This window comes from Mus caroli, unplaced genomic scaffold (assembly GCF_978045245.1).
Source record: "Mus caroli unplaced genomic scaffold, Mus_caroli_1 scaffold_1, whole genome shotgun sequence".
Taxonomy (NCBI): domain Eukaryota; kingdom Metazoa; phylum Chordata; class Mammalia; order Rodentia; family Muridae; genus Mus; species Mus caroli.
The window spans coordinates 137,575,140-137,595,033 of NW_028227256.1; the positions used below are offsets into that span (position 1 = coordinate 137,575,140).

Genomic DNA, 19,894 nt, shown 5'->3' on the forward strand with positions numbered 1-19,894 from the left:
ATCTGCCAGCAGAATAATGCTTTCCTATTAATATTCAGCTCCATGGAAGTGATTCAAGCAGCTCTTAAAGTACTTGAGACTTTAAAGATAATGGCCTCACTTTCAGAAAATTCATTTGATTATTAATATCATTCATTTTACATCACTCACTTTTTCAGGTTATTGCAGCCCTGCATGAGTGAATAATTCACACTCATTTCAGTTACTTCTGCCCAGTGTTTTAGTGTATGCACGACTTTTCTCTTTTCTTTCTTACATTTATGCTGTCAACTGCTGTCAAAAATGCTACATTCCTTTCTATTATAATGAAGATTGCTTACTGTTTCAAATGCCCTTTTGCTATTACAGTAAGGAGTTTGAGGCATATACTGGAGACTGAACACTCCAACCATGAACTAAAAGGGCAAGGTACAGGCTATGATTTCTGTTGGCAATGTCCAAGTAGTAGAAAAGAGCATATCAGATTAAATTAACAGAAGCATACAGCAGGTCTTGAGGTCATGATATGGAGGATTTTGCAGACACTCTGTTGCTTTGCTTAAGGACAGTTACATTATGAGTTTATTGTCACACAATTTTTTCATCTTTTAAATATCCTGAGAGTGTACTTACACATACAAACATACTCACATGCATAACTAGGCAGTATGATCTCTTGATATGCTTCTTGTCAAATGCAATGTTGTTTACCCATGGCTGTATATAAAATATGAGCATGTACCACACTCAGTTACAAGGCTCACATGTAATCACATATATTAATGTTGTAGTCACCAATGGCATAGTGAAACAAATATTTTACTTAACTCTGTAAATTATCGTGTGTCTTTAATATGAGCACAACTGTTTTGCGCTGTGCCTTGTCTGTTGTGACCCTTTACCGCACTGATGTTAGAGGACATAGCGGAACATTGTTGCCCCACTTGAAGCATTTATGGAAGTATGTCAAAGCTCTAAAATAGAATGCTAGTCAAAACACAATTGTTTGCTAGATCTCTATTTTAATTCTCATGGTAGGACTTGTTCCTTCCTTACTGCCTTCTACTCTCTTTCCTTTTTACCCTTTTTTCTTTTTCTTCTCCTTCCTCCTCATCCAGTTCCCCTCACACTGACTCTGAACTCCTCAGTTCCAGTGACCTTCCTTGATTCTGCCTACCTTCTTGTTTCTGTACTTGAGCCTATAGGGAAGTTCACTTGCTAATGTTAATCCACTACTTTTTTCCCCTCTGGAGCTCTACTGATCCCCCTCCCTTTAGTCTTACTCCATGTGGCTTAGTGGCCACCTCCATCCAGTATTCACTCATGCACAACTGGAGATCAAAGATGTAATCAAGACAATGCTTTGCTTTAAAAAATATCATTTAAAACAATGTATAAATTTACCTTTGGGCTTTGTGTATATGTGGTACAGGCAACTCCACTAATTCCTTTGTTTCAAATAAAATTACTTCAAGATAGCTCATTATGCTAGAAAATGTCACAAAATATCGAGTCTGAAATGAATTTAATTCTAAATAAGTGTAGATAATATATACTAAATCTATCTTTAAGTATAATGTAAGGATTTATTTAATTGTTGAATAAATATTTATATCATATACATTTTAACACACATTTTAGTAAAAATTATCAAAAATATAATAATTCTGAAAGTATCAGTAAACTATTTCTATATAGTACTTCCCCTAAACAGAAGCATTTATTTGTAATTCGTTGGTTGGGTTGTTGAGAATACTGAAGGAATTGTTCTTTGGAAATTCTAAATAAGCCCCAATATTACAGAATCTGCAAAAGAGGTATATGAATATGATGAAATATTTAGAAGATGTTGAAAATTATGAATTTCATATTTAACATTGTAAATATAAACATGACTGAAGTAAATTTTATATAGCAAAATTCACTATACACACAGAAAAACAACTTGATTGAAGAATTTGTAATAAGTGTGTCTGACCCTTCGTTGAGTTCTGCAGACATAGGAAAAATGAACAAAATCGACAGTTCTTGCCCTAATAATTTTAGACACAAATCCACCCATACTGGCAGCTTTGGAGAGGCACAGCAAGAAACATGCCCTCAAATCAACTCCTGATTAGGCCCCAAGTTGGATGTTATTAGTGATGAATTCCATCTGTTAGCTTCCTGTCTATTTCAGTCTCTTATTGCTCAATCTTTTTGTAAACCTATAAGCTACCTCTACTTTGTTCAAGAAAAATATACACTTTCCATAATCAAATGACCAAATATCTAATTATGTATATGTATGTATGTATTTGTATATGTATGTATGTATGTATGTATGTATGTATCTATCTATCTATCTATCTATCTGAATTCACAGATAACCATATGTATAATATATACATATTTATTTCCTATGATTTTTCTGTGTTCTATAGCTCATGGCATAGTTTCTTAAGACCCACTTGAAGGATAAGGATCAAAAATAAGGCACTTGTAATATTTGTACTATTTGAAAAGAACATGGAATACTGGACAAATATAAATTTGTGCCATTTAAGTACATCACTGATGAGGAAGGTTCCAGTGACAAAACAGATGCGAGCTGAAGGGAACAAGAAGGATTTGAAAAAAGTAGATGGAATCCTTGCTAGTTTAAGAGATGTCAGTTTTCTCCATGTTGGGCTGAATGATTTTTATAGGGAATCTGTGTAATAATTCTGTAGTTGGAAATAAAGCTGTATGCTAGAATATTTGTTTATCTATAACAGCAAATCAGAAGCTTGCAGTCTCCAATTTAAAAAAAAAAAAAAAAACATGTTCTCTGTTTTGGAGGAAGATTATTTGGGAATTTCTGTTTCTCTGCATAGATGATGCCAGATGGCAGTGTCCACAGATTGTCAGCTTTTCATGCTGACAGTTGTCAACTTTGGATGCTAACGGGGTGTTAGATGGAAGTACTACAGAGTAACTTTTAATTTCATCTATATTGTGAATATACACTGTACTTCAGGCACTGACCATGGTCATATAAGCAGATTGCTTAGTATTTCTTTCATGGAGCTTGCTGTTTAATGAGACCTTAAAAGCTACACAATGATAAATGTTGCTGTTGCTTAAACCAATTCTGAATCTGTATTATATCCTAGATGCAATAAGGGAGCTGAGGGTAGGCAAGACTGAGCATAGAAAATGAGAGGATAGATTAGGGTGGCTCCTTCAGGGCAAAATATGGTGGGTAGTTTTGTTGTTGTTGTTTCCTTATAGAACTATCTTCCATGTCATTGACATCCCTCATAGTACAGATGCAATCTGTTTTTTTTTTCAGTCAGCTCTAATCTATGGTTATGTCTAGCACTAAAAGATATTGTACATCACCATGATTTCTATGATGTGTATGCAGCGTTTTGCCATGAATTGTAGATTGATTACTTGGGTGAAGCTTCAGCTGGGTTCAATATTTCCACCTTTTCACTTAAAGTTTAGCCTTTTCTATGACTTCTGTTGAAAGTAAATCTTTGTTTGAAGGCAAGTTGAAACATCTTTATGTCTCTGTTGCTGCTCTTTCTGAACCTTGTCAAAAAGCATTGATTTGGCTCTTTTGCTTGTCTGTGGAATGATGCTTACTACTCAAAGAACCTCTGAGGAGAATGCTCATTTGCGACAGGAGAGTCTCCTGGATGATTGTTTTGAAGCATATGGATGTACTTGACATCAGCTTACATAAGAAGCAACTTTCAGAAATGAAAACCAGGAATCTAGTTACGTTTGGATGTGTTGGCTTGAAAATGTCCACTAGAGAGCCAAGTAGAAAAATTGAGTAGGCAGTCGAATACATAAAATGGGAGGAGGGGCTGGGCTGGAAATAAACTGTGCAATCCGGGGTGTATCTGGGGAATACATTCTGAGTTTGACTATAAAAGGGAACTTATTTTTAGTAATAGAAGAAAAAGGATCAGCCCAGGATACTCAAGAGCAACCCAGTGGGTTTGAAAATGCCATGAAGATGGGAACATTTTCAAGTCAAGCAAAGAATGTGGTTTGAGGATAAAGACATGATTTTTTGTGACTATTGTTACTAAGACAAACAGGGAGAGGTTGCAGCTCAGCCTTCTCTTTGTGGGGAGTACAATTGAATGGTAACTGTGATAACTGTGACTTCAGTAGAGATAGATGAGGCATAACAAACACTAATTTTGGAGGCATTATTCATGGAAGACACTGCTAACAAGGGCTAGAGACTGAGTTGTGCTTGCTTCTCAGGGTCAGGTTTTTAATGTTTTCTTTTTCTCTTCTCTTCTCTTCTCTTCTCTTCTCTTCTCTTCTCTTCTCTTCTCTTCTCTTCTCTTCTCTTCTCTTCTCTTCTCTTCTCTTCTCTTCTCTTCTCTTCTCTTCTCTTCTCCTCTCCTCTCCTCTCCTCTCCTCTCCTCTCCTCTCCGCTCCTTCCTTCCTTCCTTCCTTCCTTCTCTCCTTCTTTCTTTCTTTCTTCCTTTCTTTCTTTTTTTGTTTGTTTTTGTTTTCTGTTTGTTTTTGTTTTTGTTTTGTTTTTGACAGGGTTTCTCTGTTTAGCCCGGGCTGTCGTGGAACTCACTCTGTGGGCCAGATTTCGAACTCAGAAATCTGCCCGCCTCTACTTCGAAAGTGCTGCGATTAGAAGCATGCACCATGCCTAGTTTGTCCTTGCTTTCTGATTCACATGCTGAAACCCCAAGCTCTTGTAACCTCAAAATGTGACTGTATTCAGATGCATTCCTTTAAAAAGTGGTCAAATTAAAATGAGGATATGGCTGCATCTGTATCAAAAGATCGCCCAGTCGGCCATCACTGGAAAGAGAGGCCCATTGGACTTGCAAACTTTATATCCTCCAGTACAGGGGAACGCCAGGGCCAAAAAGTGGGAGTGGGTGGATAGGGGATTGTGGGGGAGGGTATGGAGGACTTTTGGGATAGCATTGGAAGTGTAAATGAGGAAAATACCTAATTAAAACAAAACAAAACAAATAAAATAAAATAAAATGAGGTTATAATCAAGATTATGGGAACCAGTGGGGAAAGCCAGTGTACTATCACTGTGGTTTTGCTCACTTCCTTCCTATGACTATGGGCAGGGAATTTAGTGCCTCTGTTTCAGGTCAGCCATGGCATTCCACAGCTCAAAAAAATAGCTCCACTCTAGCATTTGTTTCTCTGTCTTGTCCTGTCCTGTTCTATCTGGTTCTGTCTTTAAAAGTGTCCTACAGAAAGGCATGATTCAAAGTGTGTGTGTGTGTGTGTGTGTGTGTGTGTTTCTGAGGTGCTTATTCAATTTAATCAACTATTTCAGTTGTTTCTTTTTAGAGGCTGTGACAGACACATTAGGTCTGTTATGTAAAACAGGTTTCTTTTTTTTTTATATGTTCTTAATTCAATGAAAACCTATAGCTTGCTTTTTTTTTTTTGCTAGGTCTGCTGCATTGTGGCCATTGCCATATAATAACCCAAGGAAATATATCTATAGCACATTTCTCTGTGAATTTATTATATTTTCTTTTCTTCCCCCTTCCTTTCTTCCTGTTCTGTTCTGTTCTGTTCTGTTCTGTTCTGTTCTGTTCTGTTCTGTTCTGTTCTATTCTGTCTTGGTTTTGATCAGTTAAGTATCCTTGACATTATAGACAATTTATTGTGTAGTAATTGTAAGTATTCCTCATTGAATTCTCTAGATGCAAATCTCATGCAGAGTGTGGATTGTAGGTTATCCTCTGAAGGTGTGAACAGCGAGCCTAGCTGTTTGCAGCTGAGGTGAGTCTGGAGTACCCAATAACTGGAGATTGTCCCACTAATTTATGTACATCTCCATATAAATATTATCTGAAAAATTTTACAAATACCATTTGAAGTATGGTAATGAATCTTATAATCTTTTAAAATATGGTTTGCAATTATAAAACATGAGAGCACCAAACCTAAGTGTTAGACCTCCAGAGAACACTGGGCACTCACTAAAGGAGCTGAATTCAGAGTTAGTTGTGAGTTTCCTGGCAGTACTTGGAACTGACTTGGTCTTCTTCAAGAGCCATGTACTCTTAACCCTTAAGTCATTATTCTAGACCCACTCTTCCCTCTTTGAACCTTTTGTTGTGTAAATAGGAAAATATCCTGTTCGTGTCTTTTTTTGTCATCCAAACTTGTTGAATCCCTACTGTTTGGTTTATAACCAAATTCCTGTGGGTGCTGAAGATTTTATTCGTGAGCTTATATGGAAGTTTTGGTTTATGAAGTGCTCTGCAGTGCTACGTTATCACTTGTTTTAAGTATTAGAAATGTCTATTTGTCAAAAACAAGGGAAGCATGAAAGAAAACAAGTCTAAGTTTGAGCTAAAGTTGAGACACTACCACAGGTTAATCCAAAGAAAATAGACAAATACACAACAAAATACCGTATCACAGGATATGAAACCAAAGCATCAACGAACCGTTCCATGGACCCAGCAACTTCCAGTTAGCTCCAGAGTTAGAGTTCAGAGCTATTGGAGAAGGTGCTTACCAATGCAATGATATTATAAAAGGAAAGGAGATGCTTCAGGTAGGCAGCTAGAAAGGCAACTCCCAGGAAAACAAAATAAGGGGTTCCCTTATACAGGGAAAAGAGAATGCCAGATGTATCCATATCTAGGCCTGTGCAGAGAGTGGAGTGTAAGGAACAGGCTAAAAGGCATCAGGAAGAAAGAAAAATCAACTTAGAGAATATTAGGAAATGATTTGGTAACAAATTCCTTCATTTTCTGAAATACAATTATGTGAAAGCATTCCAACAGTAGACTACATGGAGCAAGTATCTGACCTTATCTATAACCTCAGACTGAGGAATCACATGGTTATCTAACGTCCAGTTTTTAAGTGACTACAACTCCTATGGGGCCGAGTCATGCAGAGAAGTCTTGCAGCTGCCAAAGCCTAAGACAGTTAAGGGCTCCAGTACTGCACCATACTGTTTATTGTACTGCTTAGTAAATTTCCCACACTCATAGCAATGAAATTGGCGACCCATCCCAGGGAGAGTTCAAAGTAAGCATAGCATATGCATTCCTTTGCCTTAAAACTTAGTTCCTGCAATATCCTCCTTGGATTCCTCCCCAGATGCTATGCTGTTTTTTACCTTAAAAAATATATGGTTTAACAGATGTGCATGTTTCCCAAAGTAATTTATTCGATTTTAAATGCTTTTGAACTTGTATCCTTTCTATAGCATCATGTTACAAAATGCCTCTCTTTTTGTCACATGCAGCCACACGCATTCATGTCTATTCCAATTTTCCTTTGTATGATTGAGTTACCATTTCTCCATTTCCCTGTTTGTATATTTATGTCTATTTGTCTTTTTACTATCAATTAGTGCCTGTTAGAACATCATGTTCCCAGATCAAACTACTGTTTAAGGACTCTGCCACATTGCTGGGATTTAAATGGTTAGGTAGTACATGTTAGTTGACACCAGGTTATTTGTGGAAATGATTTCACTAACCTATTTCTCATTGTCAAGTAGAAAGATCGCCTTTGTTTAGTGTGTGTGCGTGTGTGTGTGTGTGTGTGTGTGTAAAATGAAATGCCCAGAAAAATGCCACATTATATTAATATTCTACAAAGGTAGTGAATGAGTAGAGCTTTGTAAATGTGGAGAGTTGAAAAGGTGGCAGAACAGAACCAAAATGATCACTTTAGTCCCCTAAACATCCATTCATTGTCTACCTCTGTGTCTGTCTGACCTAACATCTTCCAAGTATCAGATAAAACTTATGGAATTGTTTATGAAGCCAATCACAAGCATTCCCCTACCCAGAAACTAGTGATATCATCTGGTATCATCTAAAACTTAGAACAGAATTCCCTACTTTCCTAGAAAGTGCCTATGTGTAGTCTCCACCAATACATTTGATGAATGCAGTGATTTATAGCTTTAATTATATGCCTAATTTATCTCACTTAACTACTTTCACAGTGGAACAGTCATTCAGGCAACTTGAGTCTGTTTTCACGGGACATAGTTCACTCCCATTTGGCTAAGAAGAAGCTGTCTTCCACCCTTGGAGATGAGTCCTTTGTTTTGTGTTGAGGGTTATTTACTTCAGGACCATATTTATAGATAATTTATTACTTCATTAAAATAATCTTGCTTGCATTTCTTCCTAAATTTTCCACGCTGTTAGTTCCTACTCTGGGAAGGGACATTTTATACTTTTTACTTTTGCTTATTCATTTTAATTATGTATTAAAATTATTTACATATTCTTATTTTGAACTACTAGCTATTTTTCCCTTTCTAAACCGAATTCTACTTAGAAAAATTTTAAAGTAGAAGAAACTCCCATCATGAAAGTACTTGATAGAAAATGGATTCCCAATAAAATGGAATTTTAGAGCAAAAAAAGTCTAACTGGCCACAAAACAGAAATATCACCACTGACACTTTGAAATACATTTTAGAAGATGTTCTCAATCAAAATCATTGAGTCCTCCCTTGTGACCACTAGGCAACACAGGCAGGATGAGTTCCTGGCATCTCTTATGTTCTTTTCTTTTTAACTGTATTCTTTTGTGTAGCTTGTTCATGTTGTGTCCAACTTTAAATCCTAAGTTTGAATTAAGTTTTTACTTTATTTTTGAGATTATAGCATGATGATATCATTTCTGTATCTCCTTTCCTAAATACAACCTGCTCCTTCTGCATACTGTTGCTTGTCTGCATGTTTTCAGGACTCACCATTTGCTACCGGATAAGCAATGGTGTATTCTTCTTGTGGGAATACTATGTTTCCTGTTCTCAATTTTCCATAGTTTCCTATGGTTGTTTGTGTAGGGTTGATGTCTTGTGGGCTTCTCATCTTCATGTTAGCATGCTTATCACTGCTGTCCTTGTTTAAACTTATGCTTAGTCAGTTGTGTCAGTAAGATTTTGTGGGTTTGTAGCTTCTAACATCATGTTTGGTATCTTCCCTTTTCTGAAGTCAGAGATTGAGTCATTGGACTAAAACTTTACTCTTGAGTTGTCTGCAGTTATAACCCCTCTTTATTCTATAAGCACAGCTGTCTATGAAGATGAGCTGCACCATAGAACAGAAGTAGTCATCTGAAAACCCTGATTCCCCAAACAATAAGGCATTCTTTGGAATACCTACCAGAGCTTGAACCAGAACAGTGTTTAAGAGGACTATGTACAGACAACAACAGATTAATTACATTTGCTTCATGACCCTTGATCTAATTCTTCTTGTATTTAAAACCTAAATCTCTTTTCAGACCAAAGGTTACTTGGGGTCATTGGACCTCAAGTTCCTCCAGCCAGTGTAGACGCATTGAATAGCTTTTCTTTACTTTTCATTATTATTAATCTCCTTAATTGACATAATGGTTGCAGGTGGCTGAGCTAAGCTTGGAAGACAGCTGGAGCCTGGGCTGTTATCCTAAAAGTCCAGTTATAGTTTGGGAAAAGGCATTTATTTATTTATTTATTTATTTATTTATCCATTCATCTATCTATTCATTTATATTTATTTACATAATTATTTATTTCCTTTTATTGTATAAATGCTATTTTAATCACTAAATCTGGATTTTCCTATGAACATCACACAGAAAACACAGAACAAAATTTTGCTGTAAGCTTCCTCCACTGGGAGGACGAACAGTACACTGAAGGATTGTATGCTGATCATGTCCTTATTATGTAGCTGTATAAGACCCATGCTTCATTGCAGCTGCTCAGTATCTTGAGAGTATATCACACTGTTTTTCTGGGACCAGATCAAATTGATTATTGATTATTGATTATATTCCAGGGAAATCTGTATTGCAATCTAAGGTGGAAATTTTGTGAACTTCTATTCTTTTATCTCCTCATACCTTTAATTATGGCGGATGAGGAGGCATGACGTCTTATTCTCTAAGATTTACAAGATATGTCTTAGGACCTACTTCTAAATTCTCCATCTGTTGTTTTCCATGTTATATTAAATCAAATTGAAGTTGTTAAAATGTGATTATTTTGATTAAAATGGAGAAGTTCAGAGTGTAGGTCCATCAAATGAAGTCTGTAAATGGTGACATGTCAAACAGAAGTCTTGTCTGATGAATTGCTGAGGTTTTTGCTAGGGAAACTACACACTTAGGTAACTGCAAGTAATTCAAGAAATCTCCAAGTGTTGCCTATCAGTGGAGCTCTTGGTCTCTCATCAAGCCATGCCTATATTGGAAGTCATTTTTTAACTGACAAGCAGTTCAGAACTTCTTCCTTTAACACAACGCCTTACAGTATCAGAATCCACACAAATCGATTTGACAGATGATTTATCTACTTCAGCACAAAGCAAAAGCAGTAGAAACTGTACCTTGAATTTAAACTTTTTTCTTTTCCTTTGCTAGCAGTATGTATTAAGGTGTTTTCTTGTGATTCAGCAATGTAAAAGCAACTCCTGAAAGAAACATGACAAATATTCGACAATACCCCACAGTGCACTGCATACAGTGTTTTAGATATAGACTTTTCAATGTGAATGAATTGTGGGGTAGAACTTCAATCCCCCCTTAGCCTTCACCTGAACATCTTCTCCCAGATTCATTTGCTGTTTTGTGGTTTATCTCTTCTTTTTATGAAGACACAACTCATACTAGATCAATGGCTCTTTCTAGTCCAGAATCATTTTACCCTAATTTGACCAAATATATCTGCAACAATTCTCTAAAGTACTGGGAACAGGGTGATCAGTGTATCTTTTGTTGGCAGAGGTATCACAATTTAATTCAGAAACATGTTTGTAAAATGAATAGAGGTAAATGTAGATTATGTAAGTCTGTTGGGAAAGGTGACATTTTCATAAGCATAAACTTAATTCAGTGTTTTCTGTGATGAGCCGAGAGAGAACATTTTGCTACAAATATTGAATATTTGCTTCTCAGAAGATAAGGACCAGGTGTAGTGTTATAATAGTTCAACAACCAAAACAAAACAAAACAAAACAAACCCAACAAAAAAAAAAAAACAAACAGAAAACAAAACCACATCAATGAAAAGTTCTTAGAATAGATAGCTGCACTGAGAGCTATATACCTCATTGTTACGTACACAGATTAACTTTGTGTATAAAATTCCTTTTAAGTAAGTTGACATTGGGTCTAAAATGCATCTATAGATCCTGTCTATTACAACCTAAGGATCCAGAGAGTCATCCCAAGGTATTTGTTTCCCGGGAGTACAATAATGAAGGTGTTACTCAAGGAGTACTACATACAGAATGTCAAGCAAGTAGCATCAGGATTATTATTGAAGAATAATATTACTTTCTGTAGATGAAGTTACTTCCTCCCACAAATTTAACACATGGATGTACTATTGATTTTGATAACTGCTTATTTTCTTTTGAGTATATAGCATATAAGTCTTAACCAAACTAAATTTGTAAAAATAGTCTTTCATAAAATAGACTATGTAATTGAACTGAATATTCTTTGTTGCCACTCTACTACAAATCAGATATTTTACTAGTAGCAAGTATATTTCCTTGATGGAAATTTATTTACAAGGATTCATATTTTTTAAAACAAAGAAAGAAGCACAATAATGTTTCTGCATTTATATCCTGGATCAAAATTACTTTTTGTGTTGTTAATATAAGGCCTTCTTTAAAGTTATTAAATATGAACATAAAGATTAAAGCAGGGAATTTATAATTTAGCAAGATCTAGAGTGAGTTTTACACAGAATTCAAGGACTATAGCTAAAGAATAAGAGGAAAATGAAAAATAAGTACTAAATTTACACAGTCCATTATCTTTAGGGAAGATATACAATCACTCTGTTGCCCCAGATCTACAGTAATTCTAAATTTTTGGAATATAGAAACAACAGAAGAATTTCTAATTGAACATACTACATAATTTTAAAGAGGATAACAAAACAAAATAATAATATGTACATAATGACATTTCCCAAACCATCACTTCAGTATACACTAAAGCAAAATCAAATTTCCCTGACAGCCGAGATGATTGCATATAGAGATATTAGAATATTAATGAATAAAACAATTCAATCAATCAGTCTAAAGGAAGGCAACCATGTGCCATAAGTTTGACTGATTAGATTTAGTTTTAATAACAATTAATATCCATCCATTTCTGATATAAATTTTGATAGAATTTGAGTTTTGATTGCAAGTCCTGTAGGGTCATCAGTAGAATGACTGTGAATATTTTGGGGGCTGACTTTTATATGAAAAGCATATTAAAATCTTTGACTTAATTTTACACAAAAGTAATTGTCAAGCTAATAACTACAAATCCAGAAAAATAGAAATAAAAAATATAGAGAATGTTTCCAAATGTAAGTATTTTTTGGTTAAAAACCCAAATAATAAACCTAAAGTGATAAAATACATATGAGAGTTCAACACAATTGTTCTTTACTACAAGTATATATATTCAAATAAAACAATTCATATCGTCCGCTAACATAAAAATGTTCCAATAGAACCCTACCTAATAAAGATTGTCATGCGTTAGGATAAATGTTGAAAAACTTAGTCTAATTTTTTTCTTTGATAAGAGCTTATAATACCAATGACATTTTGAGAAATGATGTGAGCTGATTTGCCCTTGTGCATTATTTAAAACATCATTTTCTAGCGAAATTAAATTCAGATAAACAAGTTAGAGGGAAGGTCAAAAGAGAGATAGGCTCACAGACAAGGAGAGGAAGGAAGGGGGAGGGAAGCAGGGAGGGAAGAGGAGTGGGTGGAAGGCAAACAGTCAGAAGAGGAAAGAGGGAGAAGAGGAGACAACTTTACACCACAAAATGGAATTACTTTATCATATTTGTATTAGCTGAATTTATGAAGCATATTGTAATGATCATCTCTGAATTTTACTTAATACAAGTCTCTAGAACTGTAAATACCTGGAGAAATTCCAAAGGTTTATCCTAACTCCACTATATTCACTTTGACCACGAAGAAGTTGTCATGTGATTAATAAAGAAAATTTATTGTGTTTTATGTGAATTTCTCTTTTTCTTCTTTTTCACATTGTTCTTTATTCTTCCTCATTCCTCTTTTTAGTTCTTTTCCCTCTTCTTCCACTTTCTTTTCCTCTTCTCTTCCTCTCCTGCCATCCTCACTCATTCTATATAGGAAAGGAAAACAAATCGTTTCCTTCACCCTTCCAATGTTTTATATTTTCCCTGTATCTAAGTCAACAAATTCCAAGCATTACTTTCCTCTTTCATAGTCATCAACCTTAAGACACATTTGTATACATTTATATTTCAATATTGGACATGTTTTACAGTATAATATTCGCCCCCTAAGATAAATAGAATAATTATGAGGTTTGTTTCATATAATTTCATAATTTGATAGAAATTAGGAAGTCACACAATGAACAACTCATTAACATGCCAGATCGTCTGTACTAAGAAAAGGACTATGAGTGGATGTCAAGCTGTTATTTCATCTTTGGATCACTTACATTTGTTAAGGAACTCTTCACTATACAATGAAATCCATTTCAGAGTTAGTAATTCTGATTCATAACTGTTGTCTAGAAATAGCTCTGTTCAGAGGTATGTCTGGTAAAAGCTGGTTTTACTTAAAAGATGTGTATTAAAACGATTTTGGCTCCCTTGTTCTTTAAGCATGATCATTTTTGTGACTTTTAACTTCCAATTGGTGTTAAGCCTTTGTGTACCTCACAATTTTTCTGAGGTGACATGCTTCACACACTCCCAGCTACCTTTTTTTATGTGATCTCATCTTATTTAAAAAGAAATGTTCCTCAGCTCATATTCATAACGGGCTCTAGCTACTATTTGAAGAATGGATGAACCTTCTTATAAATTTGATAATTCTAGGAAGTAAATCAGAATGGCCTTTCCTAAATTACTTGCATAATAGCCATGTGTCACCTCAAATTTTGTTTTGTATCCATAACAAATTTTTAACTATTGAAGCTCAAGATCAGTGTTACAGTTCCTTTGTTTCAATTGAGCTGACTTTTCATTTGATCAAGGAAGGAAACAGAGCCAATGATGGACTTTGAAGATATAAACTGGGCTTCGTGCCTGCTTGCTTTGCATGAGCTTTTGTGAGAATGTAAATCTGTAGGGAAGTGACCATGCACACGGGCCTGCCTACAGTCACCATGAGACTCCAAAGGCACTACAATTTTTATGACCCATTTTGGAGAAATATCAAGTGAATATAAACTGGATTTTGACTGCACTACTCTTATTATGTGTAAAGTGAAGAATAAGATAACAAGAAATACTTAAAAACTATTGATAGAAATAATTTCAGATAGGAGAGAAAAGTAGGGAATATTGAGAGGTTTTTAAATTATGTAAAATTTGGTTTATCATGACTAATATCCTTTCACTGAGCAGAATTTTGATTTTTTTTTTCTTAAGTACACTTGAGCCCTAAATATACAGAATAGAGAGTGTGTGGAATTGTCCAGTGTGTAGTATTCCTTGTAACACATAGCATACTATGTCACTTATTTTCTTCTCCCAGTCTTTCCCCCACATATGTCTTTTATAACAAAGCAGCAAAATGAGCTGTTAAGTATATTAAGAGCATGCAGATTATATGTTCAAATGTTTGTGATGTTAAGATAACATTGAGAATATTTTGATCATGTAAGCATTGAAATTCTGTCACTCTGCACAGGACAGCATATCCGGTTGATTATCCTAAATAGTAATTGCATTCTAGAAGAGAGACAGTTGTGAGCATGCTGATACATGAGGGAGAAAGTCACTGCTCTGTCAGTAGTGATACAATAGGTGGGGTTCTGTCAACTTTATTTCAAGGTAGATTAAACATAGTGTCTTTGTACCTCACTGGGGTTGCTTCTTAATAATCTGCAACCTTAGGCTGCTGCTTGTGACTTAAACCCCTTTGCTGATCTCTCTAGATATTTAAAAATGAGATAAAACGAGCCAACAAACAAGGAAGGTGCTAGGGAATGACGATCTTAGGTAGGTTATAAGTTGAATGAAAGGCTTGATAAAACTGATATTCAAGTCCTGCCTCATATGTTTTCATTCATTTAGTTCCTTTGTAAAGCAGAAAAATATTAGGAAAATGATTCTTTGTCTAATGGGTCAATTTAAATATACATTAAATATTAAAAGTTCTAATGTTCTTAAAACTTATTTCTGTAAATTATTAAATCACTAATTTAGATAATTATGCTAACTGTGCATGATAATTGAGCTGTCTTTAGGATTGGGAAGCAGGGTTTTTTTTCTGAAATAACACTGCTGTATTTAAATAAACTCTCCTTTTATGGTATGTAATTCACTCTAAATAAAGGATACATTAATTCAAATATTTTTATTTTAATCTATCTGGAGAACTGGGAAGTCAGTTTCTATTTACTTCGATCAAATAAAGATGCAGTTAACATATCTGAATTTGGTTTATTTTTATATTTTTAGGGTCCAAGTTGAATTCTACATGAACGAAAACACATTTAAAGAGAGATTAAAACTGTTTTTCATAAAAAACCAGCGATCAAGTAAGTTGTTCCCATCACTGGCTCTTTGCATAGAAATCTACCTCAAAATTCCAGCAGCGTAATATTTCATAAAAATCGTTGTCTGCATAATAGAATAAAATAGGGAGAATATTTATTGAGAAGTAAATGTAAAACAAAACAAAACAAAACAAAACAAAACAACAACAACAACAAAAAGAAAACTGAAAATGCTACATCCAGTAGTTTACATGTCTCTTCAATATTTTAAGTCTCACGATCTCACAAGAACCAGTAGAGACTTGTGTATCCTATTTGAGTCCCGAAAAATATTAAAGAAATTAGTTTAAGGAGAGCACAAGTTTAATTTCTTTACTAAGGATGATGAGGCAGAAGGAACCAAATGCCAAGGTCATGGATAAAGGTACATGGGGGTGGGGGTCAGAAGTCTTGTATCTCCATAAGTAGCTGTTGGCAGTTATGGGTTGCTGGGCATAGGGAAGTCATTTTGTTCAGTGGTGTAGTCACTGGGTGATGGTCATGCTCCAGTAAATATCCCTTGACCCCTACTCAGACTTGCAATCCCAATTAATCTCAGTGAATTTTGAAACAAAACAGGATATGAAAATAGAAGGGGATCTCTTGAGGAAACAGAAGTGGTGAGTCAGGAGTGGGAGAGGAAATGAGAGGATAATTGGGGTGAAACATCATATGCTTTCATAAAACAATATATTTTAAGATATCATGGTCATCTCTGCTAACAAAGAGAGTTTGAGGATACTTTACACAACAGAGTAACTACCAAGCACCCCCGGATTATTGAGTAAAGACTTGTCTCCAAAACTTCCCCTAAACCACAACGACAACAATAACACTCACAATTTAATTGAGTGTTTTAAATGTGAAGGTTGTTTCAACTGTCATTGTTTGTCAATGTTTCCTAATCAGTCCTGATAATAATAAATATTAAATGTCGCCTGAAGTATAAAGATGAGTGTTGCTCTTTCTAAGAAGACTTTACATTAGTAAGTAATGGGTGAGTGTCAAGTTTAACATGTTATAGCTGTCTCCTGAGAGGCTCTGCTAGAGCCTGACAAATACAGAGGTGGTAAAATATTCTCAGTAGTAGACTAGCTTCAGCATTAAAGTTGAGAAGATCAATGCCTTCCTACCTGTATTTACAGGGAAGCCCCATCAGTAGATGTTACACAAAGGGGGCTAAATCCCCTGAGTGATGATGCTATTAATCACAGGGTTAGGACAATCATTGAATACTCACCTGACTAAAGAGGAGACCCTTCTTTATGAAACTGTAAGCTATATGGTTAAATAAGTCCTTTCAACCTTGTGGTGTCTTGGTTCAGAATGTTTTATTTTTATGAAAGAGATGAATTTAGAGCACAAAAATCCCTCAGTTCTTCAATTTGGAAACCAATAAATGATTGCACGTTAAAAAATTACTGTTAAAGACTGCTATAAATACACTCCACAAAAAAGTAGTGCAAAAAGGTGACACTTCATTCAAGATTCCATCAAGTAATAATTATAGAAAAGCCCTTCTCACAATTTTATGCAAGAAACACAAAGCACATACCACTGATTATAAGCATGACAGTGTTCCTGTTAATCAATGTAGTTGACCTTCGTTAGCCTTTTTCATCAGGCACCATGTTTCTCCCAATCATGACCTAAGTGCTTTGTATGGTATATGCATGTTACTCTTGATTTTCAAAAAAATTAAGATTCCAGTGGTCCTTAAACCTGGTTTTTAAGAACTTCAATTTTCCCACTTCAGTATGAAAGAGAATTTTTTTTCGATTTATGTACTTATCAGTACAAACTATTATGACTTCTCATGGTAAATGATGACATAATTATTATATAAACCTGTAATTATAGAGATGATATATGTCATAATATAAATATAATAGGAAAATTTATCACAGGTAATTATTGAAACATGTTTTCTCTCTTATCAAATCAACAAAGTGCTTCAGAGTCATAAGGACGTATGATGCACAAGATGGGGGCAACTTGATTTTGGAGCTAGTTAAAGTTATTTCAAGTAATGATTAAAGTATGGACAGACTTGAACCAACCTTGACATGATGTAAATTTTGTGGCTTTTGACTTTTAAAACCCAGTTCTCTCACTTGTTGAATGTTCTCTGTCATTTATGGCTCATGGATTCTATGCCATTCACATTTTATTTTAGGAGATGTTGTTATTAAAATTCAGCTACCAACAACTTCAGTAAGTTTAGAAAATTATAACATGTGCTTTCTAAATACTTTCTAAGTGCTGATCTGAAAGATAATATTTTTGACAATTCTTTCTTTCTCTTTTATGCACCATATTCAAATGAATCCTAACTTTTATTGTTTGCTTAAAGGTCTAAGAATCCGCTTGTTCAACTTTTCCCTCAAATTGTTAAGCTGCTTATTATATATTATCCGCGTGTTGCTTGAGAAACCGTCACAGGGAAATGAATGGTAAGACTTCTTCCTGTGATCCCCATACACCGTTTTTGAATTATTGTTTTTGAATTATTACATACATTGTTTTTGAATTATTACAATTTGAAGATTATTATAAGAATTCAATATTTAAGATGTAAGCATTTATATGAACTGATAAGATTTTGAGAAAATTCTTTTAAGTTTGGTGCATACATTATTAACTAAAGATAATCTAAAATCTATTACATGAATGTATATTTGCTAGTCAAAATGTTGTGAATATTAGTTGAAAATTGGCTCATGTGTCCACAGAGTTGAATGTCTTTCTCTTACTGAATTACATGTCCTTTGCAGTATGCCAGTCTCCTTACACTTTCCATTACAATGTATTTATTACCTTTCAATGGAAACACTCAAGAATTTCTCAAGGTTTTAGCCTATGCATATTTATTTATTTACTTAAAGTGATACTAATTTTTGATGTATTTTAGTTTTTTTTTTCATTTACAATCTTATTTTGCTTAATTTGTATTTCCACTAACTCAATGCCTTTCTATTAGACTGTGTCCTTTGTTGGAACAGCAGAGTCCTGAGTGTGTAATGACATTCCTGCATAGTTTTGGTCTCATTAAAACACAAGACTCCTGGATTACCTCATAAGTTTATGATGATATTCAAAAGAAAATTAAAATTGACAACTAACATCTATTACCAATTGTGAAATTTTGCCTTAAGATAAAACAAAAGTACATAAGTAAGAGAAAATGAGTTTAACATATGTATTTAAACACATTTGATAATCTAGCATGCTTAGAAAGTGAGTATGATTTTGATTTTATTTTATTTTTGGTTTTTCAAGACAGGGTTTCTCTTTATAGCCCAGGCTGTCCTGGAACTCACTCTGTAGACCAGGCTGGCCTCGAACTCAGAAATTCTCCTGCCTTTTCCTCCCAAGTGCTGGGATTAAAGGCATGGTTACCACTGCCTGGCGATTTTGAGTTTATTTAAAGGCTTGGAGATTATATGAAGTAAGTGAATGAATGAAGTTTGGCTAGTATAATAGTATGTGTGATAATTATTTTGAAATTGAATTATGATGACTCACATTAGTGAATCCTTGGCCTTTCTGAATCATATTACTGTAAGTGAAATCAGCAAGAGGCTTATTGGAATATTCAGCTTCTGCAGAAACCTCTGTCTGTGTAAAAGGTGTTTGGGGGATCTTGCTATTTTCTAGCATTAGATTATTCATTTCATGGTGTATATTATTTTTTCAATATATAGTTAAATTTACCATGCCATTCTTGTACAGAAGCCGTGGTTTGCTTCAATTTGCTAAGACCTTCAAGACAAATCTCATTGTGCCTGTTTTCCAGTGTTCCTGGAGACAGTTCTTTCTCCATGTTCTTTGTTTTTTGTTTGTTTGTTTTGTTTTGGGTTTTGGGTTTTTTTTGTTTTGTTTTGTTTTTGTTTTGGGTTTGTTTGTTTTTTGTTTTTGTTTTTTTTGTTTTGTTTTGTTTTGTTTTGTTTCGAGACAAGGTTTCTCTGTGTAGCCCTGGCTGTCCTGAAACTCACTTTGTAGACCAGACTGGCCTCGAACTTGGGAATCCACCTGCCTCTGCCTCCCAAGTGCTGGGATTAAAGGCATGTGCCACCACTGCCTCTTTCTCCATGTTCTAAGTGCATTGTACACTCAGATTCTCCACTTGTCTGTCCAGAATGCATCCTAAGTTTACCTTATTCCAATCAGTCTGTGGATTGCTCTTCCACATGTTCAGAATCCTCTTCCAGTCACAGCTTTGTCTGCTGTAAGTGATAATGCAAATGAACAGGGCTCAGACTGAAGAAGATTTTAGAGTTCCCCTTAACTCCCAGTGTTTTCTGTAACAGATGCAAATCCCTGGGAACGTTTTGTCATTTCTCCATTTATTACCTATCCTGCTATCAATTGCTTTTCAGTGCACCTC

General features: G+C 34.8%; 1 protein-coding gene across 6 annotated transcripts in view; it reads left to right on the forward strand.

The window, feature by feature from the left end:
* Kcnt2 (potassium sodium-activated channel subfamily T member 2) overlaps positions 1–19,894 on the forward strand; it is a 381,807-nt gene that overhangs the window by 93,224 nt on the left and 268,689 nt on the right. For all 6 annotated transcript variants that reach the window (XM_029477039.2, XM_029477031.2, XM_029477035.2 and 3 more), the window contains exons 2-3: positions 15,431–15,510; positions 17,861–17,960. In XM_029477039.2, coding sequence (XP_029332899.1) covers positions 15,431–15,510; positions 17,861–17,960 — 180 coding nt within the window. The remainder of the gene's footprint in view (positions 1–15,430; positions 15,511–17,860; positions 17,961–19,894) is intronic.